We start from the raw sequence: 16,292 nt of genomic DNA, 5'->3' as shown, positions 1-16,292 counted from the left end.
TGCTTAATGGCTTTCGGTTTGCTTAGTTACTAGTATTGTATTTTTAAAATAGAGGTCTTAACTGCAAATAGGCACCCTCCCTGCTATCTGTGAGTAGTGTGAGTGGTGGGATTGGGAGGTGGGGAAGGCTGGATAAAGGCAGCTTGAGTTTCTAGAATGCTTGAAAGTGTGACTGTAGTACTTTTTGGAGGCTCCAGAATGGCCACGTGCCCTGAATTAAGAAGAAGCTCACTGGATGAGCTCACTGCTAGGTCAGTTCTTAACTGTATTGCATGGCCTCTGGCTCCACCCACACACTCCTGTCGGAAGGATCTGAATTCTAAACTGAAGGAGCTGGAGGAAGATTCTGGGCCAGGGTTCCATCAAGAAACCATCAAGAAGGCTCTGTTCCACCAACCTCCAGCCTCCCTGGGCCTTGCGTTCCCGCGAGGCTGAGGCAAAGTGTGGGTCACTTCCCTTGTTTTCTTTTTGTGGGCTTTGCGGTGCCATCTGAGGCACTACCACCCAAGAAGGGGTCTGCTTTTTTCTTTTTGCTGACCTTGGAGGTTTGGGGATGAGCTTTTTTGCATAATCGACCGAGACAAACCTCTGACCCTTTGCAACTCCACATGTATCGTCTCCTCCCCACCCCTCCCACCCCAGGAAGCAGCCTTGACTCAGTTCAAGGACTGCTGCTTGGAGCATGGAGGAAGTGTGCAGGGCTTGAGCAGTGCTGGCCGGAATCTGGAGAGCTGGTTGCCGCCCAAGCTCGCTAATGTAGCCCTTTCTGGGTGTGGGGCCTCGCCATGTGCTGTGCTCCTGGTGCCAGCTGCTCACAGTGTGCCTGGGCAGGGCAGATCCTCTCTCTTCAGAGGAGAGGTAGAATTGATGGACAGGTGGGCCGAAGCAGCCCCTTGCCCCGTGCCCGACACCAGCCCTGTGCCCTGTGCCGAGACCAGCCTCGTGCTCTGTGCCCCATGCCCCGTGTCCGAGACCAGCCCTGTGCCCGAGAGCAACCCTGTGTCCTGTGCCCGAGACCAGCCCCATGCCCCGTGCCCTGTGCCCGAGAGCAGCCCCACCCGTGCCCAGTGCCTGAGACCAGCCCTGTGCCCCATGCCCGAGAGCAGCCCTGTGCCGTGTGTCCGAGAGCAGCCCTGTGCCCCATGCCCGAGAGCAGCTGTGTGCCCTATGCCCCGTGCCCGAAAGCAGCCCTGTGCCCCGTGCCCGAGAGCAGCCCTGTGCCCCGTGCCCGAGAGCTGCCCCGTGCCCCGTGCCCGAGAGCTGCCCTGTGCCCCATGCCCGAAAGCAGCCCTGTGCCCCGTGCCCGAGAGCTGCCCCGTGCCCCGTGCCCGAGAGCTGCCCTGTGCCCCATGCCCGAGAGCAGCTGTGTGCCCTATGCCCCGTGCCTGAAAGCAGCCCTGTGCCCTGTGCCCGAGAGTAGCCCTGTGCCCCGTGCCCGAGAGCAGCCGTGCCCCATGCCCGAAAGCAGCCCCGTGCCCCGTGCCCGAGAGCAGCTGTGTGCCCTGTGCCCCGTGCCTGAAAGCAGCCCTGTGCCCCGTGCCCGAGAGCAGCCCTGTGCCCCGTGCCCGAGAGTAGCCCTGTGCCCCGTGCCCGAGAGCAGCCGTGCCCCATGCCCGAAAGCAGCCCCGTGCCCCGTGCCCGAGAGCAGCTGTGTGCCCTGTGCCCCGTGCCCAAGAGCAGCCCCATGCCTGAGAGCAGCCCTGTGCCCCGTGCCCGAGAGCAGCTGTGCCCCATGCCTGAAAGCAGCCCCGTGCCCCGTGCCCGAGAGCAGCTGTGTGCCCTGTGCCCCGTGCCCGAGAGCAGCTGTGTGCCCTATGCCCCGTGCCCGAAAGCAGCCCTGTGCCCCATGCCCGAGAGCAGCTGTGTGCCCTGTGCCCCACGCCCAAGAGCAGCCCCGTGCCCTGTGCCCGAGAGCAGCCCTGTGCCCCGTGCCCAAGAGTAGCCCTGTGCTCCATGCCTGAGAGCAGCCTTGTGCCCTGTGCCCGACGCCCAAGAGCAGCCCCGTGCCTTGTGCCCGAGAACAGCCCTGTGCCCTGTGCCCGAGAGCAGCGCTGCCTGCACTGTGAGGAGAGGGACACACTGGGTGTGTGGGGGCCTGACTCCTGACTCCTGACGCTGAGGGGCTTCACGCCATTCCTTTGTGATCCGAAGGAGGTCTCCGGGCCTAGCCTGCTTCCGTGGGTTAGGAGAGTCCCACAAGCTCTGCCCCCTCTGTAAGAAACATGCCTTTCTTTCGGGGCTCAAGTTGGGCACCTGAAGGTGTCTGTGAGAGGGCGCTGGGGGACAGGCAAGGCGGGACTCGGGTCCCAGTCAGAGGTTCTCAGGTGGGGATGTGGGATCAGGCACCTGGAGTGGGACCAGGAAGGGTCAGGGCGTGGGCAGGGGTGGTGGTTCTGGAGCTTTCCTCCTCCAGGTCAGGCCCCCCTCCCCCTCCCTGTTCTGGGGGGAATCACAAACGTCTTGTACGGTTATGTTCATTCCATTACTTTAGGCAGGATCTCCCTTTCGGGGACAGAATGGCTGCTTTTCACACTTTTGATGCCTTGGGATTCAATGGGAAAAGGGTACAGAATGTCATCGGGGGTGAAAAGGGGTGAAGATGCCAATGATATTGCCCCTCCTCACCCCAGTGTGCGTCTCCCCCCTGTTAGCAGAAAAGGCAGTGCCTCCCCGGCTGTGCACACGGGGGGGGGGGGGGGGGGGGAGCTGCCTGGGTCCGTGGTCCTGGCAGGACCTCACCTGGCAGGTCCGCAGGGTTCTGCGTGAAGGTTCCATCCTTCTGCTTGACGGGAGCTCCGTGTCCCCCAGGTACTTTCCATGCCCCCCTCCCTGTGGAAGGGAAAGAACAAAGACGGTTGGGGAGTGATTTTTCCACAGTTTGGAAAGGATTCCACATTCAAAAACTGGAAACTCTTAGTGAGATTTCAGCTGGTTGGGGCTGGGGTCAGAACCTCCTGTGACACCTGCACGTGAGGGGTCACCCTGCTTCCTGGCTCTGTGGCTCTAAGTTTCCACCGGGGCGGCTGGGAGCCAGAGAACCTCCCAGAGAAGGAAAGGGACAGTGGCCTGGGGGACCAGTCATGTCTTCTTCACAACCTCAGTATGCAGCTTGGGCAAGTCACCCTCCTTTCCTGGGCCTCAGTTTCCCCTCTCACCCAGCAAGCCCTCTGGTCCTGTTGGTCCCCAAGGTCCCACATAGCTCGCTCTCCCTCTCTTGAGGTTGCAGAGCCATGAGTTTGAGGCACCATGCCACCCAAGCGCCGGACACTTTCCATGAACAGTCCCTGCCCCTGGAGGACGGGCACAGGTGTGGCTTCTCACAGCAGGAAGGGCTCATGTGGCATCCAGTCTGGGAAAGGCACCCGCTGACCGGAGTGTATACCGGGAGCAGCCAGATCCCGCAAGTCAAGCCGGCCTGTGCGAGCGAGCAAGCGAGCGAGCGAGTGTACCTAAACCCTCCGCCGCCCGGTCATAAATGATTCATGTGGCCCCGCCTCCCTCCCGGCCGCCACTTGATGTTCCTTCCCGCTGCTCCATCCAGGGCTCCGTGGCTGGCGGCCTATGGGCCAGGCAGAGCCCTCCCAGCTCCACCGCCCCTCCAGGCAGCGTCCCTCCTCCCTCCGGGCCAGTGGGGTAAGTTAAGGAGAAAGGCAGCTTTTCCTGCCACGCTTCAAGTGGAAATGAGGAGGCGGCCGCTCTTGTCTACACAGGCCTGGCCTGCTGCTTTCTTCTCCCCTTCCCTTCCCCAGTGTCTGCCTCCCTCCAAGTTTGAAGCCAGGAGAATAAGTAGCTCCAGGCAGGGGGACCCTGCTGGGGGAGGGGAGGAGGGAAGGAGGCAATCGGAAGGCAAGAGAAGAGCTGGGTGGACTGAGAACAGGAGGGGAGGGGAGCAGAGAAGGGGCTTGGGGGGAGCACGGGAGGCCCTGAAGAGAAAACCTTGTGAAAGAAGTTCAGTGATTCCTGCTTCTCGATGGGGATGGGTGAGGCTGCAAAGGAGGGGGTGGTAGGAAAATTCACATTGTCGGTGGTAGGGTTTCATCCCTGCTCCCTCCTCCCGACAGACATACTCTGAGTCCCTCAAACTCTCAGGGGTGCCAACAAGAACTTTGAACCGAGCGTGTCTTCTGAGATCTGGCAAAGCCGAGCTTCTGAGAGCTCCGTCTTTGCCACTTAATTCCCGGTGGTCTTAGCAGCAAGGAGGACTCGCAGACAAGAATCTTTATTGTCTGCTGAGCTGAGCAGCTCTGAGTTACTTAGAAAAACATGTGTGTGTTAAAACTGAGCTTCCCTGGGGAAGACGCTGTTTTCGCATGAGGAATGAATTTGGGGAAAGTTGAGTTTAGGAGAGAAAGAAACAAAATCATATTCAAAAAGAAGGTTCTAGAGGCTTGGCAAAATCTAGAAGACACTTTCTTTCATCGTTCCTTTTCTTTTTTAGCATCCTTTTGATTCTCCTTTCTATTGGCTTCCTAAAAACCCTTACCTGGCCAGCCTTCAGCACCCCAGGAGTCCCCAAAGTGGGAGGATTTGGGGGGGGAGGGGTGCTGCTCCTAAGGCCTGAGAGCTGCTCCCTGGTGTAAAGGAAATCTACCCGCAGGGGAGGGACAGGCAGGAACAGAGGCCCCCACCATCCCTGTCCTTGTTTGGGCTAGTCTGTGGGACATTGACATTTTGTCCCCATTACCAGTTGGAAACAAAGTTAGGTAAGAAGGTGAGTCCTTCCTGGTGCCTGCCTTTAGGGGAAATGGTGACAGCAACTGTGTATCAAATCAGAGTATGACTGCTAAAGGAGAAATGGCCAGTGGATAGCTGGGAAGCAGCGGCTGTCAGCTGTGGACTGTCCTCGCTGTTACAGAGGGTAGCCATTCCCAGTAGAGGGAGCAGTAGCGTGGCGCCACCCTTTGAAGGGGAAGGAGTGCACGTGCTCAAGGAAGAGAGGGAAAGTCACCATCCCAGGAACAAGGTGTGCAGGGAGACCGAAGAGCTGAGATGGGAGAGGAGACAGGCTGCCTGATGTCGCAGGTTGTGAGAGTTGGGGCTGGATCCTCAGAGCATTGGAAAGACATGACCAGGTGGCATTGTGGGAACATCCCTCGTGCTGCTGTGCTGGGACAGGACTGGAAGGACCAGAGCAGAAGGCCACGGAAAGGACTGTGACAAAGATGAAAGAGATGATAGTGGCCTGGCCTGGAGTGGGGGCAGGGAGGGAAGCCACACTTCCTCCATCCAGTTGCTTGTGAGACTGGGGAGGGCTGTGGTCAGGGGGCTGGCCCTGGACAATGGTGCCCGTGCATTTGAGTACAAAGTGCCATTTGGTGTAATGGACACAGCTCAATCTTGGCCGTTTGTGGTTTTTAAACAAATCATGATTCCCACCTTCCAAACAATTTAGTTTTTTTTTTTCCTTAGCCAGCCCCATCGCAAACTTTTGAAGCATGAAATGAATTTTACTGGCCCCTGCCAATAGGATCCTTTCCCTAGATAATGGATTTTATGAAATGGCTATAATCCTCCAAGTAATGAGCGAAAGCTACACTCTCCAGTTGGACCCAGCATTCCTCTTTCTGATTTATGATATATTGGTTAAAATAGTAAACTGATAGCAGTTGCAAAATGGTCATCAATCACCAGGCAGTATTGCATAAACTATAGAAAGGTTTCTAGAAGTGAGATGCTGGAAGCCAGCAAAGGAACTATTTGACAATCCCAGAGGCATAAAGCACTAGTGAAATCAAATCTGTGTATTTGTATTTTGAAGCCAGAGGAATGGAGTGGCTAAGGAAGGAAGGATGGCAAGCCAGCCCATTCTCAGAGGCCAAGGGAGAGGCCCTCCTGGTCTCTCCATACCGCAGGGGGCCCGTGGCTCTCTCTGTTGGTTTAGTATTTTATTTCTCTTTCTAGATAGTTTTTGGAAAAATTTCCAAATCCTAAGTTGTGTAAGTATATTGGGCTGATACCTAATGTGTGGTATCGAGTTTTAAAGTGAAGTCTATCAAAAGTGTGAGTGGCATCTGTGTGTTTTAGCTAGGATTGGTGTGCAAAGCCCCTGAGTATTACTTGGTGCTGGAGAGAGTAATGTTCTTAGGGGGAAAAAGTAGGTTTGTAGCATTGTTTTCATGGAATTGCCTCTGTCTCGGTGAATTATTTCATGGCTATAGGTAATCTGTATCATCAGTTCAAGAGGAAAAAATTTCCCTTATTGACTGACTGGAATGACTGAATGGTGAAAAAACTGGCCAGATCGTGTGTTACAGTATCTCGGCAAGTCTCTCATTTTATAGGTGAAGAAATAGTGCTGTGAGGGGGAGGTGACTTGGCTTGGGTCTTATAAGGAATTGGTGAAATCGATTTGCCATGACCTGTACCCAAACTTGAACTTCACAGGTAGAATTGACTCCCAGCTGTGTCAGCTTAGTGCCAGCTCGTCATTGGAGAGAAGGTGTAGGGTCAGCAGCCTTTGAGGCTTATGGCAAGATTATGTGGGTGCTCTGACCCTCCAGCCGCTCAGCTGCTGAGATGGCCTACTGACCCTTGATTTTAACAAGTGGCTGTGCCACACACGAGCTCCAGACCCAGCTGTAGGTCCCGCTCCTGCCGGAGGGCCAGCCCAGCTCCCAGGAGGAGCCCAGTGCCTGGAGCCCCAGACCCTAGGGTAGGATTGCTCTCTGCTATCGTGGGCATGTGATTTTCCGCAAGTCATACAACCCCCTAGACCCAATCTCCCTGCTCTGCCACACGGAGTCCGGCAGATAGCAGGCATGCAATAGTGCAAGCCCCACGCCCACTTCTCAGTTAAGTGAGCAGCTGGCAGGCGCCAGCTGGGGACCAGGCTCAAACTCAAAGTTCAACAAGAGATGGTTGGAAAGGCAAGGGCCACTCCAGATTTTTGGACACAGCTATCAACCCCTGTCCATGAGGCCAGGATTCCCAAATTGAGGAAGGCAAATGTGGGATTTGGAAAAACGGGTTGGAAAGAATGAGTCACGGCTGCACCAGTCACGATCTAGCAGGAGAGCAGGCGGTCCTTTCCTGAGCCGTGTCCTCTTCCAAGCCAGGGCCACTGGGCTTTAACACTGTGTCAGGCAGTAGTCCCCAGCTCCACAGCCAAAGCTGGCCTTTGCCTCCAGGGCCCTTGACGTGGACACCTGCAGTTCCTTCCGTATCCCAAAGTCATGACTTTCTTCTCAATGAGAGAGTGCCCTGCACACCCCGTGCCTGCACTGAGTTGGGCGTGGTGGGTGCGCTGTGAGTGTTTGCTCCCGGATGCACAGAAGTGGGCTGGCTCCTAGGAAAGCAGGCAGCACTTGCACTCCGGGATCCCTGCAGGGCTGCAGAGCAGAGTCTGGGGCTGGAGCCTGCACACAGCCAGGCCTCACCTGTGGTCCCTCGCCCTGTTGCCTCGCTATCCTGACACCCACCCAGGACAGAAACTTTTCTCTCCTCTGTGCACCTGGGCTGTCAGAAGGTGAGTGCTAATCACAGCCAATTGTGCTCTTATAGGTGCAGGTTTGCAAAGGACGTCTTTTGTTCTTGTTAGAGTAGCTAACCTCTAAATCTATTTAATACCCCTTCCCTGGTTGTCCATCATTATGACACATGATTTTCCAAAGGATTTACTATTAGTTAGCAGCACAGGGCTTTCTCCCTGGGGTAGCAGCTACTTGCAGTGAAGAAAATGCATGTTCAATGTAGCAATTTGTCTTTTTTTATATATTTATTATAAGAGTAAATGAGTTATTGTTGGAGACTTCAATATTATTGCAAATTAGGTGCTACACATGGAGCTGGGCCCATTTATTATGTTTCTCGACTCCCACAGCAAGCACACAAGTTCAGGAATCAGCTGAGAGTTCTGGCCCTTCCCAGGCTGAGAATAGGGGACACTTTGCAGGGTCTGGCTACGATATCACACTGTGCCACAGGCAAAGAGATGGGGAGTCGCCTTTGCAGGTAGAAGGGGAGCACGAAGTTTGTCATTGTGCCTGGGGGTCAGCAGTGAGAGCGCTGATGGCTGGGGTCAGCAGGTTGGAGGTGGCGGCAGCAGTAGTGTGACCCTAGGTGGTGAAACCTGCTCCCAAGACCTGCTCCAAGCCCACGCTATGGTCCAGGAGCTGTGGTTGGAGATCTGTGCCCAGAGTAACCCCTCAGCCATGACCTTGCTTCCAACGTGCTGGAGGTCCCAGCCGCAGAGGCTGGGTCTAGGCTCTGGATTGGGGGGAGCCCCCGAGAGAGAAGATGGTGTCTGGTTTCCTGCTGAGGAGCTGCTGCTGTCTGGTCCAGTCCCTTAGGTACCTGCCCAGTCCCGGGGCAGACACAGGGGCTGCAGGATGCATCTAAGAGACTTGGGTTGTTGTCCACCAGGGATGAAGTCCACGCGACAGAGTGAGTGGGCCATGGTCTCAGTGCCAAGGAGAGGCGGGTGGAAGCCTTGGCACACAGCCGCCCCCTGAGACTAGAGCCCATAGGAAGGCCACCTAGCCTAGTGGTCAGGGACATCGGCTTCTGGAGACCAACCAGCCCGGATTGGAATCCTAGTTCTCTGTCACCTCCTGTTTGGGTGACCATCAACAAGATGCTCAGCCCTGCTCTGACCTTCTGTTTCTCTTCTGTAAAGTGTGGCTAGGTTGATAATCCATAGGTATCGTTGGGATTAAATAAATCTGCATCCCTGAAACACTCAGCACAGTATCTGGCCCATTGAAAGGGCCCAGAAATGTTACTTGTTCAGTTATTACTCAGTGGGCTTTTCAGAACAGGATGGGCTAAACCTTAGGCATTAATTATTTACTTTGATTGCAGTAGTAACACACATGGTTGACAGACGAGAAGTACCACCCAGAAAGAGCCAGTGATAAAATTTTGGAATATGTGCTTGTAGATTTCTTCGGTGTCCACATAGCTAACACACACACACACACACACACACACACACACACACACACACACCTTCTTTTTTACAAAATGGGATTGTATCGTATTTGCTACTTTGTAACCTTTCCTCCTACGGACTCAGTGACCCCTTGTCATTTAAGTTCTTCTATAGCTGGGGTTCTCAAACTTTTTGGTCTCAGGATTCCTTTACCACTCTTAAAAATTGAGAACTCCAAAGAGCTTTTCTTTGGGAAGGAGTCTATCTATTGATGTATTTGTCATCTTAGAAATGATAACTGAGAAATTTAAAAGATATTTTAAACTCATTTAAAATAGTCACAAACCCACTTCATATCAGTGAAAATAAGCCATTTTTCTGAAAAATACTTTCCAAAACAAAACAACAAAAAAGCTTGAAAGACTGGCATTGCTTCCAGTTTTCACACCTCTTTCCCTTCTGGCCGCATGGAAGGTGACATTCTCATCGCTTCTCTGCATGTGATCTGCTCTAAGGGACCCTCCGGAAATCCTCCCTGTCCACTTGTGCAAGAATAAGAATGAAAAAGGCAAATAACCTCTTAGTATGAAGATAATTTTGACTTTGTGGACCCCTGAAAGTGTCATGGGACCCTCGGGGATCCTTAGACTATACTTTGGTCCCCTTTTTAATGCCTACAGAGTGTCTTTGACCTTCCTGCCTGAGGTTGGGCCATAAGCGTCCCTCCAGAGTCAGAGGCTCCTTGGGACCCTCATCTGACCACATCTGTGCCAACACAAACCCCTCCCCATCAGTGTGAAATGGGACCCACGCAAAATGTCGCTGGGTGCAGAGTATGTGACCACTGAGAGCACTTTCATGCCCCCCACAGTCACTGTGGGGTAGAGACTGCCCGGCATCCTCAGCTGGTCCAGCAGCTTGTCCAGGTCATAGAGACCTGTGTGACCCGAGACTGCTCCAGGAAGGAGCTGTGTCCCCAAAGTCCGGAGTCCTCTGTTGGCCGAGCTCATCCCGTAGTCCACTGTCTGCAGACCTTGACCACAGGGGAAGCACCCAGCCCTTGCCTGTCCTCGCCCCAGAGGGCTCCTGCCCACAGGCCACCGTCCCAGCTGGCACCCCAAGGGCCAGAGTGGTGGCGCTCAGCCACGTGGTGCCTCCTTTTCAGAACCGCCCCTCCGGCCAACAGAGCCCAGTTTGTGAGGGCTCAGTGGATCTGTGCGAGAGCCCCTGTTTGCCTCGGCTTTGGCCTGATTTCTCAACTGGCTGGCCAGCCCTTTTCAAAAACTGGCCGGGGTGTTTTGAAACTTTATTTTTTCAAAGAGAAAAATTCCTGGACCTGTAGCAAGGAAAATAAAATTTATGATCATAATCGAAAGAGCCAATAGCCAAAGTGGAATAGTGAGAGTTTGGAAATATTGAAAGTCATCAGAAACAGTGCAGCTCCCCCATCAGAAGAAAGGCTAATGGTGGTGGGGGGGCAAGGAGCCGTGGCCCCCAGATGTGCGTGGAGCACGGGCTGTGCTGACTTCTCCCTGCGTCAGCATTTGGGGAAGACGGATGTGCCCGGAAGCTGGCCTCACTCCTGTCTGTGTGAGCGGGGCCCACGTTGAACGTCTGCGGGTGGCATCTATCATCTGTGACCTGTAGCATTTGTACTGTTGTTTATGGTCTCTTGGCATGCATTGTTTTCTCGGGGCTGAAATATAGCACGCTAATGAGGTATCTCTCTGCTCAGGAGATGCGGGCGGCTCCAAAAGACGCCCTGGCAGCATGCTGACTAGTTTGTCAACAGCCGCACACTGGCAGCAGCTGTCCCAGCAAAGAAGAAAAAGGAGTGGAGATACTGGGAGAAGCTGCAGCTAGGGGGCTGGGGGTTTTAGTGCCAGGGAACCTCAGCTCGGTCAAAGATCTGGCCTGGAGGTACCTCTCCAGGGATATTTGTTCCTCGGACTGTGGGCTCTGGACCCAGGCAGCAGTAGCAGAAATGTGGTTCAGGGGTGTCAGGTAGGTCTGGGTTTGAGTCCTAGCGTCCTCACTTTGGGCCTAAGCTCTGCTTTGGAGCCTGCGTCCTCCTCCATAAAGTGGGAGGTGATGCCCATTGTTGCAGGTGTTATGAGACTGGGCGGTGGCTTGGGGTCTGTGCTGAGTAAGTGGCCGCAGGGTGGCTGGTGGTGCCTGTGCCTGGAGGGTGGCTAAGTTTGTGCAGAGGCTCCCCTCATAAGCTGGGACCCAGGTACAGGCAGGAGCCGCACCTGTCAGCACACAGTGTGTGAGCAGAGTGGAGGCTGATTCACTTGTCCCCTGCCCATGGGCCCTAACAGACCCTGGGTGCACTCAGGAGCCTGGATGGAGAATGGACCCACTGTAGAGGGGAAGGCTGAGGAATGACCCCAGCCCTGGCTGCTGCTCAGTTGGAAGGAGAGCATATGGTGAAGGAGCTAAAGGAGCAAAGTTCTTTTTGTGGGGAAATGGCCCAGGTGGGGCAGGGGCTGGGCTTGGCAGGAATTTGAAAACAGTTTTCAAAAGAGAGTGTTTTCTTGGCCAAGAAGCGATGGGATAGATGGAGCGTGTCCCGCTCAGAGCAACACCAACTGTAATAATAGCAGCTGCTCCTGTTTACTGGCCACTAGCTCTGGCCCAGGCTCTCTGCACACACCACCCCTCTTTGTCTCCTCAGCACAATCCTGCGATCGGTGTGCCATTGCCTATAAATTCTGTGCAGTCATGATCCAAATCCTACGAGGACTCTAATGGAAGTCTCTAAGCTGAGTATAAAATTCACGGGGAAGAGACAAGAACCCCAAAGAGCCAAGACTGTTTTGCAAGAGAAGACAGTGCTGGGGTGAGAGGTCTGCCCGGCCAGCTACTAAGCCAAGCTGCAAAGCTGTGTGATGAAAGCAGAGGCTTGCATCAGACTGGACAGTCCAGAAAGAGATAAAAGAACAACGGGGAATTTGGTTTGTTTCCAACAAGGATGGCTGGTCAAATCAGTAGAGAAGGATGGACTGTTTGGTAGGTAGTATTCACAATGGGTTACAGAAAGAAAGAAAAAAAAAATTAAATCTGTACCTCATACTCTTTACAAAAATAAATTGAAAATGGATTTGGATTCAATAAGTAAATTTTTAAAAAAATCCAACTTACGAAAGGGGACTACTCCATTCACCCCGGCACTTTGCCTGCCTTGGGAAGCCTTAAGACACAAAATTTGAAAGACATCAAGGAAAAGACGGACACACTTGACCATATCAAAACTGCATACTTTTTTCTGACCTTTTTATTATGTAAAATGTTAAACAGAGTTGAAAGAATTTTACATGATAACCCTGGCCCCTGATTCTGCCATTAATTCTTTACTTTCTTTTTGTCCCTCCCCCTGTGACTCTCTCCATCCTCTGCTCCATCTGGTTTTTGATGCATCTCAAAGTAGATTGCAGCCATCAGTAAAATTATAAACTTTTGTATGAACAAACATCCATCAGCAAAGTTAAGACAAGTGACAGACTGAGAGAAAGCAAGCCCCACATATGGAACACAACTGAAGGAAAGAAACCTTGACCGAAACAAAGAAAAACTATGTCCAGTTTTTAAAAATTAGATAAAAACGTAAGAAGAGTCAACTAATAGAGAGGAATTATAAATGTAATTCAAACATGAGAGAAAACTCTCAGTCTTCTCAGTACTCAGGGAGTGTTCACAAATTGTCAGCCTTAACAGTCAGCTAATGTTCAATGACGGATAGGAGCAGCGGGACCGGGCACTGCCCTAGGCTGCTCATGGAGGGTCAGCTGAGCGCTGACCAGCTCTGCAGGGCACCTGGCAGCATGTCATAACCATTTCGAAGCCCTGGACCCAGAAATTTCCCTTCTCAGGCTCTACCTGGAGGAACAGTAGCACATGGTCCCAATCAAGCAGGGTAGAAAGGTCCCTGGTAGCATTGTTTTAATAACAAAAAATCAGAAACAGCCTAAACAATCCAGAAATGGTTAAACAAACAATGGCATTTCCATTTTGAGGAATAATATGCAGCAGCCAAAAGTGAGTTAGGTCTATTCGTTCTGACATGGGCTGATCGCTAGCACTGTTAAATGAAACATGAGCAGAAGACATCTGTGACTTGTGCAGTGAAGAGTACAGAACCATAAAAAATAATGGCCAACATTTATGGGTTCCTTGCTGTTCTGGGCTCTTTCCATCCATTTTCCTCAGTCCTCGAACTAAGTCTTTGTGGTACTATTACTCCCATTTTACCGAGGAGGAAAGTGAAATGAGACTTGCTGGGATCACCTCCGAACCTGCCTGTTTCCCAAGCTGTTACTCTTTCTGGGACACGTTCGCTCTGTCCAGACACGAGGAAATGGTACCTACATATACGAATTGCTCAGGAAGCTTAATTCTCTCCCCACCCCCAGTTTTTAGACATTGCAATTCATTCAAATACTATAATATCAAAAAGAACATACAGTTGCAGATCAGACAAACCATTTAGGGGCAAGCAGGGAGGAGAAGGCAGGGGAAATGTCAGGAGCAGTGTACTTGGCAAAGGGGTTAGTGTTCCCCCGGCTGCTCCTCCTCCTTTGGGGCCAGCTGGAGGTGACCTGGGCAAACTCCTCAGGACAGTGTGATGGAAGACCCTTCTCCCTGGTGTCCTGCAGGGCTCTGACCTGAAGGTCGCACAGAATGCTGAACTGGGGCAGACCATTGATCACACAGCCGTGCCCCCACCCCCACCCCTCAAAAGTCACCAGTGCACTCCCACTGCAAAGACCCATGAGACCAGATCTCACCTGCAGTCCCATTTGTTTATTTTTTGTTTGTTTCCCCTGCCCAAGGAGACATCCAAAAAATATTGCTAAGAGCAATGTCAAAGAATTCACTGTCTATGGTACATATGTTTTCTTCTAGGAGTTTTATGCTTTCAGACTTATATTTAAGTCTTTAATCCATTTTTAGTTTATTCTTGTATATGGTGTAAGAAAGTGTTTTTTTTTATTTATTTATTTTCACTTTTTTTGCATGTATCTGTCCAGTTTTCACAGCACCATTTGATTCGTGTTGGTTAGTTTCTGGGCTGTCTTCTGTTCCATTGATCTATGTGTCTGTTTTAATGCCAGTACCATGCTGTTTTGATTACTGTAGCCTTGTAACATAGTTTGATATGATAGCGCATGAGACCTCTAGCTTCATTCTCCTTTCTTAAGATTGCTTTGGCTGTTTGGAGTGTTCTGTGGTTTCATATACATTTTAGATTATTTGCTCTAGTTCTGTGAAAAGTCCCATTGGTATTTTGATAGAGATTGCAATATATCTGTAGATTACTTTGGGTAGCATGGACATTTTAGCTATATTAATTCTTCTCACCCATGAGCCTGGTACAAGTGTCCATAGATAGACAAATGGATAAAGAAGAAGTGGTATATATATACAGTGGAATATTACTCAGCCATAAAAAAGAATGAAATCTTACCATTCACGAGAACATGAATGGACCTAGAAAGTATTATGCTAAGTGAAATAAGTCAGACAGAGAAAGACAAATACCACATGATTTCACTTATATGTGGAATCTAAAAAACAAAATAAATTAATGGAAAAAAAAAAAGCCAGAAACAAATTCATAGATACAGAGAACAAATTGATGGTCACCAGATGGGAGGGGACTTGGGGGGATGGGTGAAAAAGGGGAAGGGATTAAGAAGTACAAGTTGGTAGTTACACAGTAGTTGTGGGGATGTAGGGTTCAGCTCAGGAACTATAGTCAGTAATATTGTAATAACTATGTACGGTGCCAGGTGGGTACGAGACTTATGGGGGGATCACCTCATCACCTCGTAACTTATATAAATGTCTAGTCACTGTGCTGTATATCTAAAATTAGTATAATATTATATGTCAACTGTAATTGAAAAGTAAATTTTTAAAAAAATCTCATCTGCAAACATATATGAGATCAAATATATCTTGATCTCAAGGATCAAGGAACACTTGATTTAAGGAACACGCCAGAAGGAACGCTTAGTTTAAGCATCCCTTCATATGGTTTAAATATTCACCAGAGAAATAAGATGAGTGGTGGAGCACAGGCAGGAGGAGGTTTGTCTTCTGAGGGTTTGTGGCTGGCTGGAGAGGAGTGGGGTGGAGGGATACGGGCGGGCTAGGTGGCAGAGGTGGCACCTTCTGAGGAATGGCCTTTCTCCACAGGGCCTCTGTGTGCCAGGCCTGGGCAGCCAGCAGGGAGGCTGTGGAAGGCACCTGACGACAGCTGGGGGCAGGCCAGTGTCAGGGGCAGTCACCTGTCTTCCCACCCAGGAAGAGACTCACTCAGCGAGGCTTATGCTTTAGGGCCCTGGTTGCATGCTCCCTTCCATGGCCTTATGCTTAATTGTAGATTCATTATTTGGTATTCTTTCTCTTAAACAGGCCCCCCTAAAGTTGTATAAGCTTCAGGCCCCACGGGACCTGGACCTGTCATTCACACAGTGGGCAGCAGCGTGTTGCAGGGCAAGAGGTCTGAGAAGGCCTGGCGTGGCGTGGACGTGTAGCTTGGGAGGGGCTGGGCCCAGGGTCTGCAGGGGATGAATCTCCCTGAGGCTGGACCCAGGTCCCCTCCAGAGTGACCTTGGGGGCTGCTTTCCCCAGCAGGCCCAGAGAGGGGGCTTGCCCCTGGCCACAGCCAGCTCTGCATGGGAGCCTTGCTGACCACTTGCCCATCCTACCACGTCAGTCTGAACGTCCTGAGACTAGACTGGAGAACCGGTGCAAAAATCCCGTGTCACGTATTGGCGTCTCCAGGGCCTCTTTCACACAGACACTCGAGAAGATTTTTAAGTACACTATTTTGATGAGGTTTCAAAATGACCATGCATCCTTCAAAACTTAAAATATGACACATGCACAGTAAATTGCATTCATCTTAAGTGTACGGCTTGGTAAAGTTTCATCATGCGAACACACACACGTCACCAACACCCAGATCAAGAAACAGACCACGGCCACCATCCCGGAGCCTCTGTGTCTGCTTCCGGTCCCCCCCACCCCCACCCCCAGCCTCTGAGAACGTCGCTCAGCTTTTGTTCTTTATAGAAATGGAATTGTGCCGTGTGTGCGCTTTTGTGTCTGGCTTCTGTCTTATGTTTGGGGGATTCATTCGTGTTGTTACATGTAGTTGTGGTTTGTTCCTTCTCATTGTCGAATAGTATTTATTCCTTTTTCTGTGAATACAGCATATTATACCGATCTGTCTTAGTGATGCTGGACATCTGGGCTGTTTCCAGTTTGGGACTATTCTGTGCTGTTTGTGAACATTCTTGTACAGTCTTGGTGAAGCTGTGTGTGCATTTCTGCTGAGAACATACCCAGGAGTGAGGCTGCGGGATCTTAGGTATGTGTGTGGTCAGCTCTGATAAATGCTGCCTGGTATGAA

General features: G+C 51.5%; 1 protein-coding gene across 4 annotated transcripts in view; it reads left to right on the top strand.

Moving 5' to 3' along the window:
* Positions 1 to 16,292, top strand: part of GLI2 (GLI family zinc finger 2) — a 245,532-nt gene that overhangs the window by 126,460 nt on the left and 102,780 nt on the right. Inside the window, exon 1 of one of the 4 annotated variants that reach the window (XM_088794611.1) lies at positions 3,508 to 3,633. The exons of the other annotated variants lie outside the window; for them this stretch is intronic. Within the exon in view, the coding sequence (XP_088650737.1) occupies positions 3,516 to 3,633 (118 nt within the window). The 5' untranslated portion in view covers positions 3,508 to 3,515. Of the gene's footprint in view, positions 1 to 3,507; positions 3,634 to 16,292 lie in introns of those variants that run through there. 4 annotated transcript variants of the gene reach the window in all.

Source organism: Rhinolophus sinicus, chromosome 17 (assembly GCF_057876585.1).
Source record: "Rhinolophus sinicus isolate RSI-liver-muscle chromosome 17, RSI-T2T, whole genome shotgun sequence".
Lineage (NCBI taxonomy): Eukaryota > Metazoa > Chordata > Mammalia > Chiroptera > Rhinolophidae > Rhinolophus > Rhinolophus sinicus.
This window is presented reverse-complemented; position numbering and strand designations above follow the sequence as displayed.